The sequence below is a fragment of the Cupressus sempervirens genome, chromosome 10 (assembly GCF_028749045.1).
Source record: "Cupressus sempervirens isolate cs-2001-9-10 chromosome 10, ASM2874904v1, whole genome shotgun sequence".
Classification (NCBI taxonomy): domain Eukaryota; kingdom Viridiplantae; phylum Streptophyta; class Pinopsida; order Cupressales; family Cupressaceae; genus Cupressus; species Cupressus sempervirens.
In genome coordinates, this window is record NC_143127.1 from 157,601,604 (window position 1) to 157,618,591 (window position 16,988).

The window sequence follows — 16,988 nt, forward strand, 5'->3', positions numbered from 1 at the left end:
CTACTTTTTCCCAAACTTTTTGCTGAGCTCTGATACCAAAAATGTTGCAGAGCCACACCTTGGAAAACTCAGGAGGAATCAGTCACTCAACTGAGTTGCTTCAAGGGGCGTCTACAACCTTCAGGATCACACACTAAAATCAGATTCAATAAACAAAACTTTGAAAATAAAATCCCCCAAAATATCTTCTTGCTGCCTTCGGATAGACCCGCACTCAGACATGAATAACTTTCAAACCAGAAAAGATTTACTCAATCCAACCGTTGATATTTGGCGTAACTAGGTTTCAAACAACATATAAAAATTTGAGAGAAATCCAATGGTTCAAACTTGAGATATTGACCCTGCATCAGAGTACATTTTTCTGCAATTGTTATTCCCTAAACTGATTGCCATGAGAAATATATGAAGCATAACAGTAGAACCATAATTTTGAAAAAAAAAAACACAGGAGACCAAAGGAGACATAAAACTTCCCATTCCTCCCCAAGTTCGAATCCTTTTTTACATAAAAGATTGACTTTTTAATAACCAAAGTCTGACTGGCCTTGCTGTCCAGTAGTAATAAAAACGTTTTCTTTTCCATCTAAGACTAGGAATCTGAAAGATGCTTTACCATCAATACCATGCAGCAATCATGGATATTCTTGTAACTGCTAAGAATAGGAATCTAAAAGATGCTCTACCATCAATACCATGCAGCAATCATGGATATTCTTGTAATTGCTAAGAATAGGAATCTGAAAGATGCTCTACCATCAATACCATGCAGCAATCATGGATATTCTTGTAACTGCTAAGAATAGGAATCTGAAAGATGCTTTACCATCAATACCATGCAGCAATCATGAATATTCTTCTTACATATCAGACTGGCTTTTTAAAGAAAATTGACTTTCCTCCAAATAGAAGGAATATGAAACGGTTTCTTTTATTCCATAGCCATTTTTTCGTCATTATGAACACTCCTTTGAAATGATTTAGTAATGAGATGCACCTGCATCACTGTGGGGTTGGTCTTTCATCAACTCCAACAGATGTCACCGTCAAATTTTGCCCCTCCATTTGAGCCTCTTAAGTGCAATCTTTGGTATTCTAATCTCCGTGCATTTGTCAAGTTAGGAAAAACTTTGACTCCATGACCTGCAACACCTAAAAAGTGTGACTTCACCCTTCTATAGCTGCTCCTAAAATCATCAAGACAAACATGGCAATACCACACTCTAGTTCCTCTTGCATTCTTTTTATCTTTTGGCCTAGGTGTGACAAATTGGAGAAGAGGTTTTTCCTATTGAAAGGACCCTTTGCAACATCCTTCATGATGCTGGAAGGGCATTTAAACACATAAGTTTTAGGATCAGCTCCTTTCCTAGTCCCACTACTAGCAATATCACCCCCAACCACATTTTCCTCCTCATCACCACTACTACTAGTACTTCCACTGCTGCTCATTGTGTTTTGCTTTTAGATTTAAATATGCAATGAAAATATAAGTTGAAACAATGAAAAAAACTAAAAAAAAATCAAACTTTTCAAGCTGCAAATCTATTTAAAAAATGAAAAATGGAAGCATAAAGAGTTTCATATTTGGTGCAAAATAGAGGAAGCTCAAACCCCTGCTCAAGCTCTTGGAAGCGAAGAAATCACCTCCTCTTCTTGCAAAATGAAAACCCCAACTAGCTGCAACACTCTCCAACTTCACAAGAAAAACCAAACAAATGACAAAACAACCATAATGTGGTCTTTTTTAACCTTTTAGGGCATTTGGAGGGGTGGGGCCCACTTGGGCGACCAATTTGGAATGAATTTTTTTTTTTTTTGTTTTTTTAAATTTATTTTTGCATTGCAAAACTTAGGGATAGTCGACTGTCTCCAATACGGTTAGACGCCCCCTTTTCCTATCGCCGTCCCTATTTTTTCACCTAGGCGTCCCTAAGTATTGGGGACATCTCCTGACATTTTTGCAAATATGGGGACAATGGGGGGACGTCCCATACTCGTCCGCTTGTCCCGGGGACATTCCTGTCTCGGAAACTTGGGTTTTTCAGGCGGGGATGCATCTCCAGAGTATGTAGATTTCCACATGTTTGGTTCTATCATGAAAAAGATTAACTAAAAGCTTCACACAACTTTGTAGGCTCCAAAGGCTGCCTAATCAACCATGCAAGCAATTTTGAAGCTGCACAACTTCTCTTGCTGCTCAATTAATACCTCAATCAGGAATTACAAACTCAATTTATACCTTTTCTTCAATTATTCCATTTAAGAAGGCTGTTTTCACATCCATTTGATGAAGTTTCCAACTCTTCACTGCTGCAACAACTATGATGGTTCTGATGGAAGTGGAACGAGCTACTCCTTCGTGGAAAACCTCTGGCTACAATTCTAGCTTCATATTTTTCCACTTCCATCAGTTACATATTTAATTTTGAACAATCACTTAGAAGAAACAATAGATTTATTTTTAGGCCTAGGAGCAATGCCCCATTCATCATTTTTTATGATTGATTGATACTCCATGGCATCTTTCCACACTTGCTGATTTGAAGCATCTTTAACATTGGAAGGCTTAGATGCTATAATGACTCATCAAAGTTACATAACCAACAAACTTATGTGGTCTTTCTCTCCCTCTGAAAGTACCATGAGAGGCTGCATATTTCTCAGCCTCTTCCATAGTGTGCTTGGCCCACAAAGATCTTTTCTTATTAGATGAATTGTTACTGGGACCTGTCGAAGTGTCCATAGAATCAATTTGATCAACTAGATCATCAGAGTCTTCTAAATTTGTATTCTCTCTCTGAATCTCTGAAGGTGGATTTGGACCAGTCATATCTATATCTTGATGATGCTCGAAGTCTTCTCTATCAGATTCCATGTTCTTTGGATTTCTTACAAGCTAATCTTCATCATAAGAAACATTCCCGCTGATTTCAATTTAGATAATATGTATCCTTGGAAAGTAAATTTGCCCCACATAGGTGTTTAATGATATTCAAAACGTCAAGCAACAATGAAAAACTCTTCATAAAAGACGTTTGAACAGGTTTGTCGACTGCATCTCTAGGCTCCCATGGTGGCTTAAATAGAAAAAATGATGTTTTTGGCACAATTTAGATTTTTTTGGCACCATTTTGGTATTCAATTAAACATGCTTTTTTGAGTTGATTAAATGCAATTATTGGGGAAAACATTGTTGATTGGTCAACACAATTTCTATCGATTTTGCAAGGAATAAATCGACACCAGCCCCAAGTAATGATTAATTGCGACTGATCATAGATTTTAGCTATACTAGATTGAAGGCTTCAACCATGAATCATAGCCTTCATTGCCTCAACAATTGTCCCGTTCTTTCTTTCCGCTACACCATTTTGTTGGGGATTGTAAGGGAAACAAAATCCCCTCTTAATCCCAGCTTCAACACAAAAGTTATGAAAGATACCAGAAACATATTCTCCTTCATTATGAGACCTTAAAATCTTAATATTCTTGTTAGATAAATTTTCAACAAGTGCTTTGAATTCTTCAAAACAAGGCAACAGTTCATCTGATTCATCTGATTCTTTAGACTCAAGAAAATAAATCCAACACTTTTATCAAGAAAATTCATCAATGCAGGTATCATAATGATAATACCAAAAACCACTTAGAGAAGCAATTGACATAGGACCACATAAATCAGAATGAATTAACTCCAGGATTTCTTTTGCTCTATTTTCACTACTATGAAAGGTACTCTTAATGTTCTTACCTAGAGCGCATCACTTGTAGACTCCATGCTTTTGATTCAGCTTTGGAAGACCCACTACAACCTTCTCCATAGAAGATAAAGTTTTGAAATGTAGACTTCCAAATCTTTTGTGCCAAATTTCACTTGAACTTGAAGTGTCTTGAGCTAAAGCTTGAATAGGATGGTTTGAAAGCTTGTAAAGACTGTCATGACGAAGTCCAATCTCACGAGCTGATTGAATGTTGGAGTTCTTCCATGCAAGAACTTTTCCATCTGCAGAGACAACATGATAACCTTTGTCGTCTAATGCTAATATAGACATTAGATTTCTCTTGATGCCAAGAACAAAGAGAACATTCAAGTGTAGAGCAATTCCGGAATCTAGCTGGAAGGAAGTCGAACCAACACACTTGCATCATCACTAATGATGACTTGAAGATGGGAGTCTTTTTCTTTCAGGTTGAAGATGTGCTCTCTGTAACCCATAATATGACTCTCAGTAACCCATAATATGATGAGATGCTCCATTATCAATCAACCATGTTTCACACTTTGTAGGAACATTGCTAGATAGGGCAGAAATAAATAAGAATCCTTCAGAGTTTTCACTTGACTCTCTTTGAGGAGAAGATTTTTCTAAATTTGCAGTAGCTGCTTGAGGCTTTGATCTAGAGATACAATCTCCAGCAAAGTGATCAAATTTGTCACATAGGAAATACTAAATATTTGAAAAGTCCTTGGAATTCGTAGCTGACTCAAAGTTCTTCTCTTTGAACCTTTTGAAATTACTTTTCTTTCCTTTTACTTTTGAGGCGTGGGCTGCAAGTACATGATCATCTTTATGATGATTTTTATGTCCATTGCCTCTAGCTTCTTATCTGCATTCTTCTTGAATGCAGTCAGCTCTCAACCTATCAAATTTAGGAAGCTCATCTCTCCCACTGACACCTTGGATGAAGGATTACCAAGAGTGGAGAAGTCCGTTTCATGACAAGCATAACTAAATCCTTTTCTGCAAAAGATTCTCCAATTGCACTAAGCTGGTCCTTTAAATTTGTAATCTTCATAAAATATGAAACAACTGATTCACCTCTAGCCATTGTAACATGCAGAAGTTGACATCTCTGAGCTAGAGCTCCACTGGTGTTGTTGAATTCATACAGTTCCTTGAGAATCTTGAAACATCTCTTTGGCTGTACCCAATTTTGAGATAATGAGAATCAGATGATCATTAACTAGATCGATCGTAATCTTCATTGCCATGATCTTGTTCTTTTTCCATTGAGTTCATTCAACTTCTTCAGATGGCTCTGTAGCATCCGAATTCACATAGTCCAGAAGGTCATTCTCTTCGAGTGCAATCAGAATCCTAGGCTTCGATGAACAGAAGTTTGAATAGCCATCTAATCTATCTTCAATGTTCAAACATCCACCATTGTGGCAAGCCAAAAAACAAACAACTGAAAGTAGGCCAAATAACACAAGTGACTTGATACTTTGGGTTCTAGATCATTTCCTTAGACTTGCTCTAATATCATGTAAAATTTGAGTTAGAAATATATATGAATGCAACTATTTGAGATACAAAAAACTCAGATAACAGATGACACAAAAATTATCCTGGGAAAAGCCCTCCTCTCTGAGGGAAACAGCCCTGCCCACAAAAATTGATGATGCCTTTATTTAGGTTCAATAACAATTACAAAAACTCTTTATTGACATCTCAGCTTTAGAGTCAATAAGTTTTTAAAACTCAATGATTATATATAACAAAAAACAGAGATTGACTGTGACAATATGCAGATATACATACAAAACTATGTAGACAGGATCTCCTTAACACTGCTTACACACAGAGCATAATATAAACTATCTGCAACAATTAATATAATTCTGTCAAAATTTTTAGAAAATACGCGCTGCTGAAGAATATCAAATTCAGAAGATCATCCAACTTGATGCTAGAGAATATACACGATAAATTACGTTACATACGTAATGCAAGTCTATGGCATACAATATGACTTCACTGTTGAAGTTAGCTTCAGGAGGCTTACATATCTGATTCACAATGTCTCAAATAATACAAAGTATTATTTAAAACATTATTTAACTAATAAATAAATATCATTGTAATATAGTAAGTATATATATATTTGATTGGTAATATAGGGTAATTTTATTGCAAACAAATGAAAATTAAAATAAATTAAGCAAAATGATAAAAGTTAAAACAAACTACAAGAATGGACTCCAACAACAGTAAGTTGAACAGCATTGACCCGAACTTGACAATTTGACCCATCATAAGCGCCTTCCTCTTGCATCTTTACCAGATTACAATAACAGGTTCGTGGTGGGTAACAACAATCACTCAATTGCATCTGCTATCAAAGAAGGCTTTGAACCACAGTACCTGCCCGGAAGCCCCTGAAAATTGCTAAGACTAAAGGAGTCCTCCCCTATTGAAAACCATATATATTCACCTGCAGCTCTACCCCGACCCTTCGTACTCACTTATCATAACACCATCTCAGGCATCAGTGCATGTTACAGATCAGAAAAACTACCCAACTCCAGCATAATCCGCCCCCGATTCTTGCAAAGGACTGAATCCTACAGTTGTAAAAAGGCCGTTGTAGATATGTAGCATGCTGCACGATCTAGCTGCTGTAAAATGAATCCTGATGCCATAATTATGCTGCTGTAAGAAAGCATCTTGCTGCAGAAATAATGCATCTTGCCGCTGTACTAATGCAGCCACCTCTCGCATGATCTCCCTTGCCTCGACTGGTCACAACCTACATGATATCAGGTCTTAGAGTAGAAAGAACACTGTCACTTCCCCTATCTGCTTACCCATCTGAAACTTGGTCACTACAATAACTAAGAACCAACCTAAACTCCAAGACCCACATTGAATTGGGGACGTTGTGATTATAGATTTCTCAAATCTTCAAATTTGAGCTCTCCAACTCGATCAAAGGATAAGGCCCATTTTGACAACTTATCTGCCTCTTGGTTCCCTTCCCTCACAACATGAGAACTTTTTAAAATTCTTAAACCGCTTCAACCTGTCTAGTATCAAATCAATAATTGGTTGGAGGTGCCAAGCTATAGTCTGCCCTTTTTCGATTGCATTAATAATAAATAAAAAGTCTCCTTCTAAATGAACACGCGTAACTCCCAAAACCTCGGCCATCTTCAAGGCAAGTAAATAATAAGTATATTTATTGATATAATATAATTATTGAAATTTATAATAATATTATAATTAATTATTATATTATAATTATATATAATATAATAATATAACTATTCTAATTAATTAAATTGAGGCAAAAGTGGTGACCCTTGGTGAAGGGCGCCACCAATATATAAAAAGGAAGACCAAATCATCCTCTTGATGACAATGAAGAATATACATACACAATCTGCAAATAATCAGAATTTCAAAATGGTATTGTAGCAAGTTCACTCTGGGATCTGGAAGTGAAGAACGGAACTCAAAATTGGTCTGAAATTTGATACTAGATAGAAGAATTCACTCCGCAATCTATCTCCTGGAATGTGTGTTTTTTTTTTCCGTGGATTTGTTTGCTATGGATTTATTTGTTTTCTCAGAACTATATGGCATGTGTATGTGATTAAGACCTTCCTAGCAATTTTTGTGAGCCATATCTTAAATTGAAGGTTGTGCTATCATTTCATATCCAAATACCATGATAAATGACGGAAAGTTCAAACATATGCAACCCAGTGTTCAAAAGGATGGAGAAAGGTGATACGCATCATTGGATGTGTAACATTTGACACATAGGCCATAATTGTTCCATGTCAGCAATGGGTGTTAAGAAATTCCAGAATAATGAAACATTTCTCAGAATTATTAATTCCTCCAACGCAGACATCTATAAGTTCCAAAAGGGTGTTTGATTTTTTTGACTCTTTCATGCTTTGGAACTATTTTCCATATCTGCTATTGCCATCTGTCACAGGATTAATGACATATTGCATGACTAATACAGATCACTGTGTCTGACAAACTTGTATCTCTCCTCCTTAAGAGAGCCAATATTGCATATGAATTGCTGGACTAGTGTTGTCAATGATAATCGCTACTACACGCTCCCTATTAATTCCGAACAAATATCATTTAAAGGCTCTTAAGTTTTAATTGAAGATTGAAAATGATTTGCAGATTGTCAACAACCAATGCGGTTTGGAGTAGCAATGCAAGTAAAAGCACCACACTGAATGCTGCAATCACAAGATTTGAAGGGGATCACCGCATTCAGGGTTATATCAATTCTAGTAATAAGTGGAATCCCCTTTCACTGCCAACAACAATCATCCCATAACGTGGCTGAACAATATCAAGTAGTAAATTCAATCATCAGGCATGCAGTCAGTTACATCAACGACTTCACCGAAATATGGAAGTTAGTGTTTGGCACCTAGAGAAGATACACGAGAAGCCCGTCTTGAATCCCAAAGATATTGGTTTGAAATCCATCAGGGACATCAATGTCTTAAGGTGAAGTTACGTCAACAACTTTGACATAGGGAGGCGACGCCCTGAAGTGGGTGATGCCCCATAGTTGGCGATTGAGGGTATTTAGGGATCTAACTAACCACGACATCAGAAAACAGAATCTCAAATCTTTCTACACTTGGACAGAGACACAGTGAAATCTCTAGAGTGCTTCAGATTTTTCCTTGTCCTCAACAGTGCATCGGCAATTCAAGAATTCTCGGTGCAATTTTCCAAAAAAAACTACCGATTCATATAATCATCATTTTTGGTCTCAAGGGGAGCATGCAAATTTGGAAAAGAAGACAACCTCCAAGGAGTGAGCTGGAATCTCTCAGAAAAGGAATCTCATGTTATTGTTGTCTGTGGCCAAGGATGACAAAATCTCCAAATAAATCCCAACAGTAACATCCACAAATACATTGATAATTAATTTCATTATAGAGTACAATGTCTGTTAAGGATAATTGATTGATTGATATAGCAAAAGCAACAATAAAAATGCAGTGGTTAATACTGAAGTAGTATGCTTCTCTTAACAAACTGATATAATGAAAAGATGCGGTTACGGGAAGAAAATTGATGTTGTGATCATTGAACAAATAATCATGTCTGTGATGAGGAGATCCATTACAACAGATCCAACTCTATTGCATCCCATAGTAGAATTACTCATCCAAACTGAAAAGTTACTCCAAAAGGAATCAAGAAAGGATGCTCAACTCTGAACATGATATGGGACTTTGTGGACTAGACCTTAGTCCAGTTCTCTGACTAAGAATCTGCAGGATTACTCAAATAAAGTGATCTAGAAGAAGGTCAAGAAGGATGTTGATGAACGTTCACTCCAAAATAAGAAGATAAGTATTTTTCTTGGTTAATATCTCTCGACTACCACTGTTATTTGCTTCTTGTAGTAAGTCCCTTATCTATATCCCTGTCTGTACCTTAAGAGTCATTTGCCATGTTATGCTCTTGTTCTTTTCTTTGGTCTGTCCGGATGTTCTTGCAAAAAAAAAGAGAATGGTGCATTAGGAATGCTGCCAAGGCTTGTGTGTGGGTGATGGTAGCATCTGGGATCATGAAACAAAGTCAAGACAAGGAGAGCTCTTTTGTGATAGAGAGAGCAACTAGAGGATTTTCTTCAATTCACTGTTGTGTATCTTGATCTAATTGGTTCAGAGGGAGCGAACCATGTTGAGATGGTTTCTCTAGTGACCAGGAAATTGTAGCACTTAAGGACTGTTTCATATGATGAAGTTCCATGCATGTAGGCTAGATGGCCTTTATGCAGATATCTTGGTCATGATATTCCTAGATAGATGGATACTAGTTGGATCAAGGAGCATTCAAGAAAAGAGCTTGATGTAGGCTAAAGAATAAAGACACGACTTGCTGCCATGAGGTCAGAAGGTTGGTATCAACTTTAGAGGGAGTCTAACAGTTCATCAGATGCAACCTTGGACAAGGAGGTCAGAAGATTGATATCAGATTTAGAGGGAGTCTGATAGTTCATTAAAGGCAACCTTGGACAAGGAGGTTAGAAGGTTGATAACAGATTTTGAGGGAGTTTGTGAGTTCATTAGAAGCAACCTTGGACGAGAAGGTCAAAAGGTTGATATTTTCTTATTGAATTCTTCTCCACGAGGAAGAATTTTGAGGTTTAATCCCTTGTTAATGAGTTCTCTAGAGGGAGAAGTGTTAGAGTGGGGTTGCCGTTGAACCAAAAGACCGGTCTGTCAATGCCCGATACAACCACTCAACTTATAGTACACAGGAGGTGGTTAAGCTTTTGTCATGAATTTGAGGGGAGTGCTGAATAAATTTCTAACAGTCTCCCCCTTCAGCGAGGGTCTGAGGATTCTAACTTGTGACCAAGCTCTGATACCACTTGTTAGAGTGGGGTTGCCGTTGCACCAAAAGAAATGCCCGATACGACCACTCAACTTATAGTACACAGGTGTTGGTTAAGCCCTTGTCACGAATCATGAGGGGAGTGTTGAATAAATTTCTAACAAGAAGTTCCAGGTGCAATCCCTTGTAATGCTTTCTTCTCTATGAGAGAAGGTTGAGGTGAAAGCACGTGTTCCACCCTTTGATATGGTGGATGGTGGATGTCATGTGTGTGATGCCATGACAACACAACTCACTTGGGAGAGTTCATGGTGACTTTCTTTGTACCTGTGAAACTAATATCTTTGTGAGGTGATGATCTCACAATGATAAGACACTTGTACACTGTTACCTTCATTGTGAGGTGATGATCTCACAATGATGTTTGATACCTCATGAAGTAATGAATATCCATTACATATGTAGATATCTTGAAATCCATTATGGTGGATAGCACATGTGGTTGTATCCGATGACATGCCATAATGGTAGATATCTTAAAATCCCTTATGGTGTATAGCACATGTGGTGGTATTGGAGGACGTGCCATAAAGGTATTTTTCTAAATCCATTGTGGTGGATAGTGCATGTGGTGGTATCCAAGGACATGCCATAATGGTAGATATCCTAAAATCCTTTATGGTGGATAGCACATGTGGTGGTATCAGAGGACATGCCATAAAGGTAATTCACTAAATCCACTATGGTGGATATCACATGAGGTGATATTTAAGGACATGCCATGTGGTAGATATCTAAATCCTATGTCATAAGGTTTGAGTTTGAGTTTGGGTTCGACCACTATAAAATTCAGATGAAATTCGACAACAATTTTTTTTTGGAAAACAATCGTTATTAAGTTCACCTTATATAAAATTATTTTTCAAAAATATATAATAAATAATTTTTTTAAAATAAATAATATTATACTAAATTTAAATATATTTTAAAATTTTAAAATACTAATAAATTTCGATTGTTAAGTTAAATATTTCAATTTGTTTAGTTTAAAATAAATAATTTAAATTTCCAAATTTTATATATTTGTAATTTATACTCTACCAAATATTTTAATTTATCAAAAAATTTGATAGACTTATCAAATGTTGGTATTACAAGATTAAAAAAGAATAATATGAAATTGAAAAAAAGTAATACCTATAAATATAATGAAAAACTTAAATGTATAGATTAAATATTAAAAGAAGTCCATTTGTTATCGCAATAATGTGCCTTTCCATTGTTGGGATCGGAGAGATTTTGTTTAATAGCAACTTGGAAAATCGATGAATAAAAAAGCGACTTACAGGAGTCGCGTCAATTGGCAGGCTTGGAATGGCTGTTAGTAGTCTTCCAAGGATTGAAATGGTCGGCTGTTAGATGCGTCGACTACTCTTATTTTGTACTCAGCTGACTCACGACTTTCGCAACTCCACATTTCTACTTGGTCTCACTTGATGTTACGCGCTAATGGTGAAAAAATCAGATTAGAAACCCTAATAAGAAATGCTTGTCATTTTCCATATGAATTTCAAACAAATTTTTATGATTTTTTATGTAGGAATTTAAGGTTCGCCGAATTTCGAACTTCATGGCCAAAATTTGGCAAACCTTGTGACTTAGTCTAAATCCACAATGTTCAATATTGCATGAGGTGATATCCGAGGACATACCATATGGAGACATCTAAAGTTCATTTTGATGTTTATTGTGAATCATAATGATACATTCATTATGACTTAGCCTAATATGGAAGCTTCCCTAGCTATGAGGGAGTGTTGAAGTTAGCTTCAGGAGGCTTACATGCTTACATATCCAATTAACAATGATGTCTCAAATACTGCGAAGTATTATTCGAGAGATTAATTAATTAATAAATACATATATTATAATACAATAATCATATTTATTGTTATATAATATAATATAATTATATTGTAGTAGTATTGTGATATAATTAGTATAATATAATTCTATATGATATTTTAATATAACTATTCTAATAAATTGAGCCAAGAGTGGTGACCCTTGGTGAAGGGGCACCACCAATGTATAAAAAGGAAGACCAAACCTTCCTCTTGATGACAGTGAAGAATATATGTACACACAATCTGCAAAAATCAGAATTTCAACATTTGATAGTTGCTCCGAATTCCCAATCGATGCAATAAGAGAGCCTAGAAGATTAAATGATGAACGTTACATGCTTAAATGCATCCTCTAAAATGAAATGGCACGTGTTATTTACGAACAGCAATATACCCGATGATCTGAGGAAGAGCAGTGATGGCAACACAAACAAACCGTCAAAATGAAGGAGGCTGACTTAATATAATCACCATCAGCAGTCACGAGTCCAGGCAGGATAGGCAACAAAAAACAAGGAGTTCAATGCCAAGATATAATTGCAGAACCAGAACAGGAGGATACACACAAGATAAACAAACTTCTCCAAGAGCAAAACTGGCATCATCAGAGGTAAATGATCTCTATTGCTGCTATAATATTCAACACCGATAGCTGCGATGTTCATCTGCAGGCATAAAAGACTCTTGTTTTTTCAGATTTATCAGTCTTTATGTACAATTTATGATTGACCTGAGACAGCGATGCTCTTCTCTGTGAGAAACAAAACCAGTTGTCCTCAATCAATACCAGGTTTTAGAATGAGAATTATTATGTATGTTTGTAAACCTCAAATATAATTTACAATAGATGTTTTGTTTGGTTTCCTGTTTTTATGTTTTCTTAGATTGGTTACCTGGGAGACTTTTTCCCATCAATTTTCACAATGAAAACCAATATTGTGAAAAGAGCCTTGTGGAAGATATATTTGAACTTGAGGTTGTGACTTTTTTCTTTGTAACTAACTTGCTTTGACCCAAAAAAAATCTCATTACCCTGATTTCATTTGTTTGTATCAACAGGTTGTTAGATTTAAACCTGGCACTTGCGTTGTTCATGGTTATCGCTGCAGGTTCCCTCAACTGGCTTCCGCAGACTTGCAGTTAGAATTTAAAAGGATTCACCTAGGGAGGTCTCATCGGTGTAATGGAATTATGGATGATGATCTCCCGAATCTTTCAGTAACACAGGAATCTGAAGACTTTGTTCGTAAAGCCACAAATATGAATTTTTTTGAACGGCTAAATTGGGCATGGAACATTTTGTTTCCCAGAAAACTCAAGAGAACTTCAAATGCAGAGATAGCAAAGCAGAGACTCAAAATGATCCTGTTTTCTGACAGATGTGAAGTAACTGATGAGGCTAAAAGAAAAATTGTCAACAACATTGTAGATGCACTCTCAGATTTTGTGGAGATCGAGTCAGAAGATAAAGTACAGTTAAACGTGTCAGCCGACCCAGATCTTGGAATGGTTTATTCTGTAACTGTTCCGGTTCGTCGTGTAAAGCCAGAGTATCAGGACTACGGTGAAAACTTTGGTGATATAAAGAATTTAGAGTACAAGGATGTCAGTGGGGAACTAAGGACTCTTGATATTAGATTGGACTATCCCAAACCAAATGATGGAATTGCCTAGAATCCTTTTCCTTATAGTTGAAATGAAATCTATGCAGGTGGTTACACTTTGCCATGGTATATAATCTTGTACTGTTGTATAAGAAACCATTTCTCTCATAGATTGCCATTAATTCTGTCCATGTGTATTTGCAGAAAATCGAGTTACATTCTGTCCCAGGTGGCAAGTAATTTTTAAAAATTCTTGGATTTTACCGCTGACAATTTAGCCTCAAAATTATAGCCTTTGCAATTATTTATTAATTGATTATTCTAGGAACTATTATTATATTCTGAAGTTGTCTCATGCTGTTTACAAAATGAATATTCATGCTAAAGAATATTTGAGAATGCATCAGATGCCTTTTTCTTGATTTCCATTTTCTGGCAAAAATTAATTCAGCTATGACATGGATAAATTATTAAATACTTAACCATAGAAACTCAGGAATTAATGCTTTATGCTGGCTGTACAGAATTATTTTTTCTGCTCCAATTTTGTTTCAAATGTGATGCCAAATGAAAAGCTGAGTTTTTCTGGTAGATGCTAACCATTTAGCCTAGTTACAATTATTCCGCATAGCAAAAGTGAACATTTTTCGAGCCAACATGGAATGAAATATAGTGGTTGCTACACCTATTTAAATCTACTTTGTGTTTACATTACTGATAGCGAATTGGTTTGTGCTTTAGTGAGATTGAGAGAAGGAATTTACCAAAGTTGCATGGATACAGATACAAATACAGATATAGTATTGGTTACGGATATGGTCATTTTTTACGACCATCAATATGGATACAACTGGACAACATTAATAAATAAAACATATGCATATATTTAACATAGTTTTAAAGTTATTATAGGGGATTTTCATTACTTCAAAGGTGATATTGACACCTAAATATTAATAAGTTAATTTAACACTTCACAATATGTAAACATAGTAGAGTTGCATTAGAAGATAACCCAAAAAATGGGTTGATGAAATAGAAAAATATTTTATTTGTTTTTCTCATTTGGTGCAGGTTTTGTTTAAACCATTAATTTTTTTTCTTAAATAAGGTTTTTTTGAAATAAAATATGGGTAGATTTACGTTAAATCTTAAAAAAAAAAAATTCCATAGTATTTGGCATGGTTGGAAATTCAAGTTTTTTTTTACGCAGACACGGATGCAATATTTGATGTGTGTTCGGGCAGTATCAGATACGTTTCCAAATTGGATATGTGGATATGAGTGCCCAAGGAAGGATATAGGAGTTTCTGACAACTTTGAAATTTAGTAATTATGAACAAGCATTATTTCCATAAAATTAACTATTTTTAATTTGGCTTGCCAAATGCGTAAACGTGATTGATAGTGTCAAATTTGCATTCCATTGGAGATAAACTTACTAGATATTCTAACATACTCTTATATACCGATTGCGTTTGGTTTTTTGGGGGATGTGGGTGCGGATGCACATGGATGCATGTGTGCTTATGGATTTTGCACGGAGGTGGGTAGGAAGCATAATCCTTGCTTGCAAATGCACGTAGGATGGTTGGGAAAGCATCCACAGAGCATCGGTCAAGCATCTAGGCGAATCCGCAAAGCATCCGATTGTTTTGAGTGCTAAAGATACTTGACTTAATAAAGCATGTGTTAAATTATTATTTTTAGATATATTTTGTCTCCTTTTTGCCCCAAAACCCTAAAATGACCCTAATATGGGCCATTCATTGCTCATTCTTCTCATTTTGTTTCCAGTTGGACTCTCTTCTCATCTGGTCTTCATTTTAGCAGTTTCAAAGCAAGGTCATTATTTTTGAAGATGATCATTTGTAGGCGTCTAATAGCTTCTACAAAGGACATGTAAGCATCTAAGGTAAGCATTTGATCCATTTTATGAGCTTTTTTAGTGATTCATTTTGAGATGTTCATGAATTTTTCAAAATTTGGAAGAAATTTTCCATAAATTTATATATTTTTAAAAACAAATGAAGAACAAGTTAGCTTGCCTATTTTTAGTATTTTTGTATCATATATTTGCACTCGTGTGTTTCATGTTCATAGTTTATTTAAATGTTTTTAATTAAATATTTTTATTTTCTTATTAGATTCATAGTTTGTATTGTGCAAGAATAGCCACTACTGGCAGTCAAAGTTCAGTAGCAGGGCAAGGTCAATGAAGTGATAACTTCAAATATTGACATGGCATCTCCATTATGGAGACACACTACAAGATTATCACAGATTTAAGGAAGTGGGTCATACATTTGGAAATGCAATGTATGCCATAATTTTAAACCATTCAACAACTCATATTCTCATGTATCGGACGACGTATGTTCGCATTCTTATTGAGATTGATGTCTCCAAGGGGCTTCTTGAAATGATTAAGTTGGCCTCTTCTAAAGGCTCTTGGATTTAGCTTCTTGATTATGAGGGCATTCCCTTTAGATGCAGGAAATGCCATAAGACCGGCCACCTCGCTACACGATGCTCCTCTGCAAAGGTTAGATCGAAAAAGTCACCTTCTTGGTGGATGGGGGTTTTGGTTGATCACTACATGGTTCATAAAGTTTCCTCTGTTGGGGATGGGTTGGATGGCTCTTTTCAGGATACTTTGGTGGCGGATTCTGTTGCTGTCTCTGATGGTTCAAATGTTGCCCCTATGATGGTGACCAATATAGTTGTCCCTCCTTTGAATGTTGTAATTGTTGATTCGATTGTTGCCCCTATTGCGGCTCTGTCTCAAGACAATGTTGCTGTCCCTTCTACTGTCGTGGTCTAGAATTTGTGTGGTGGTGGTGTTTCTTCTTCTGCCACGAGGGTGTTGGGAGGTTGCGGTGTTGATGACCTTGTGTGGCAGAAGGCTGCTGGGATGGTGGAGGATGGATGGACACTAGTAAAAGGAAAAAAAAGTCAAACCCTCCATTCCATCATTTGAAATGTCTTTATGTTCTCAAAAGACAATACTGAAATGTAAATCTTGAGGCTTGGTTGTCATAACATGTTGCTCGCCTATTCTTTTTGAGGCCATCCCTTTTTGTTTGGAACTCCAGGCCTTTTTGGATTGTTGTTCGTTGTAGTTTGACATGCTTCAGGACTAATTGTCTATTTCTTTGGTAACCATGGGGTTTCAGGCACTAGTTCAAAACTTGTTTTGGTGGTAGAAGTGTACTGTGTTATCTGTGAGGCCACCCTGGTCACCTAGTTTTGGTTGGCGACCTGTTTCACCCTTGGGCTGTTGTATTTTTTGTTTGGGCTTCATTGAAAATATTTTGATCTGTAAAGGGTTTCAAGCACCCTTCAAAACTTGTTTT

At 36.2% G+C, this 16,988-nt stretch overlaps 1 protein-coding gene across 1 annotated transcript in view; it reads left to right on the forward strand.

Annotated features, from left to right (window-relative positions):
- The window catches only part of MINE1 (homolog of bacterial MinE 1), a 51,652-nt gene extending 37,681 nt beyond the window's left edge, over positions 1 to 13,971 (forward strand). The window contains exon 3 of the mRNA XM_089804820.1: positions 13,088 to 13,971. Coding sequence (XP_089660946.1) covers positions 13,088 to 13,702 — 615 coding nt within the window. The 3' untranslated portion in view covers positions 13,703 to 13,971. The remainder of the gene's footprint in view (positions 1 to 13,087) is intronic.
- The last annotated feature ends 3,017 nt before the right edge of the window (positions 13,972 to 16,988 follow it).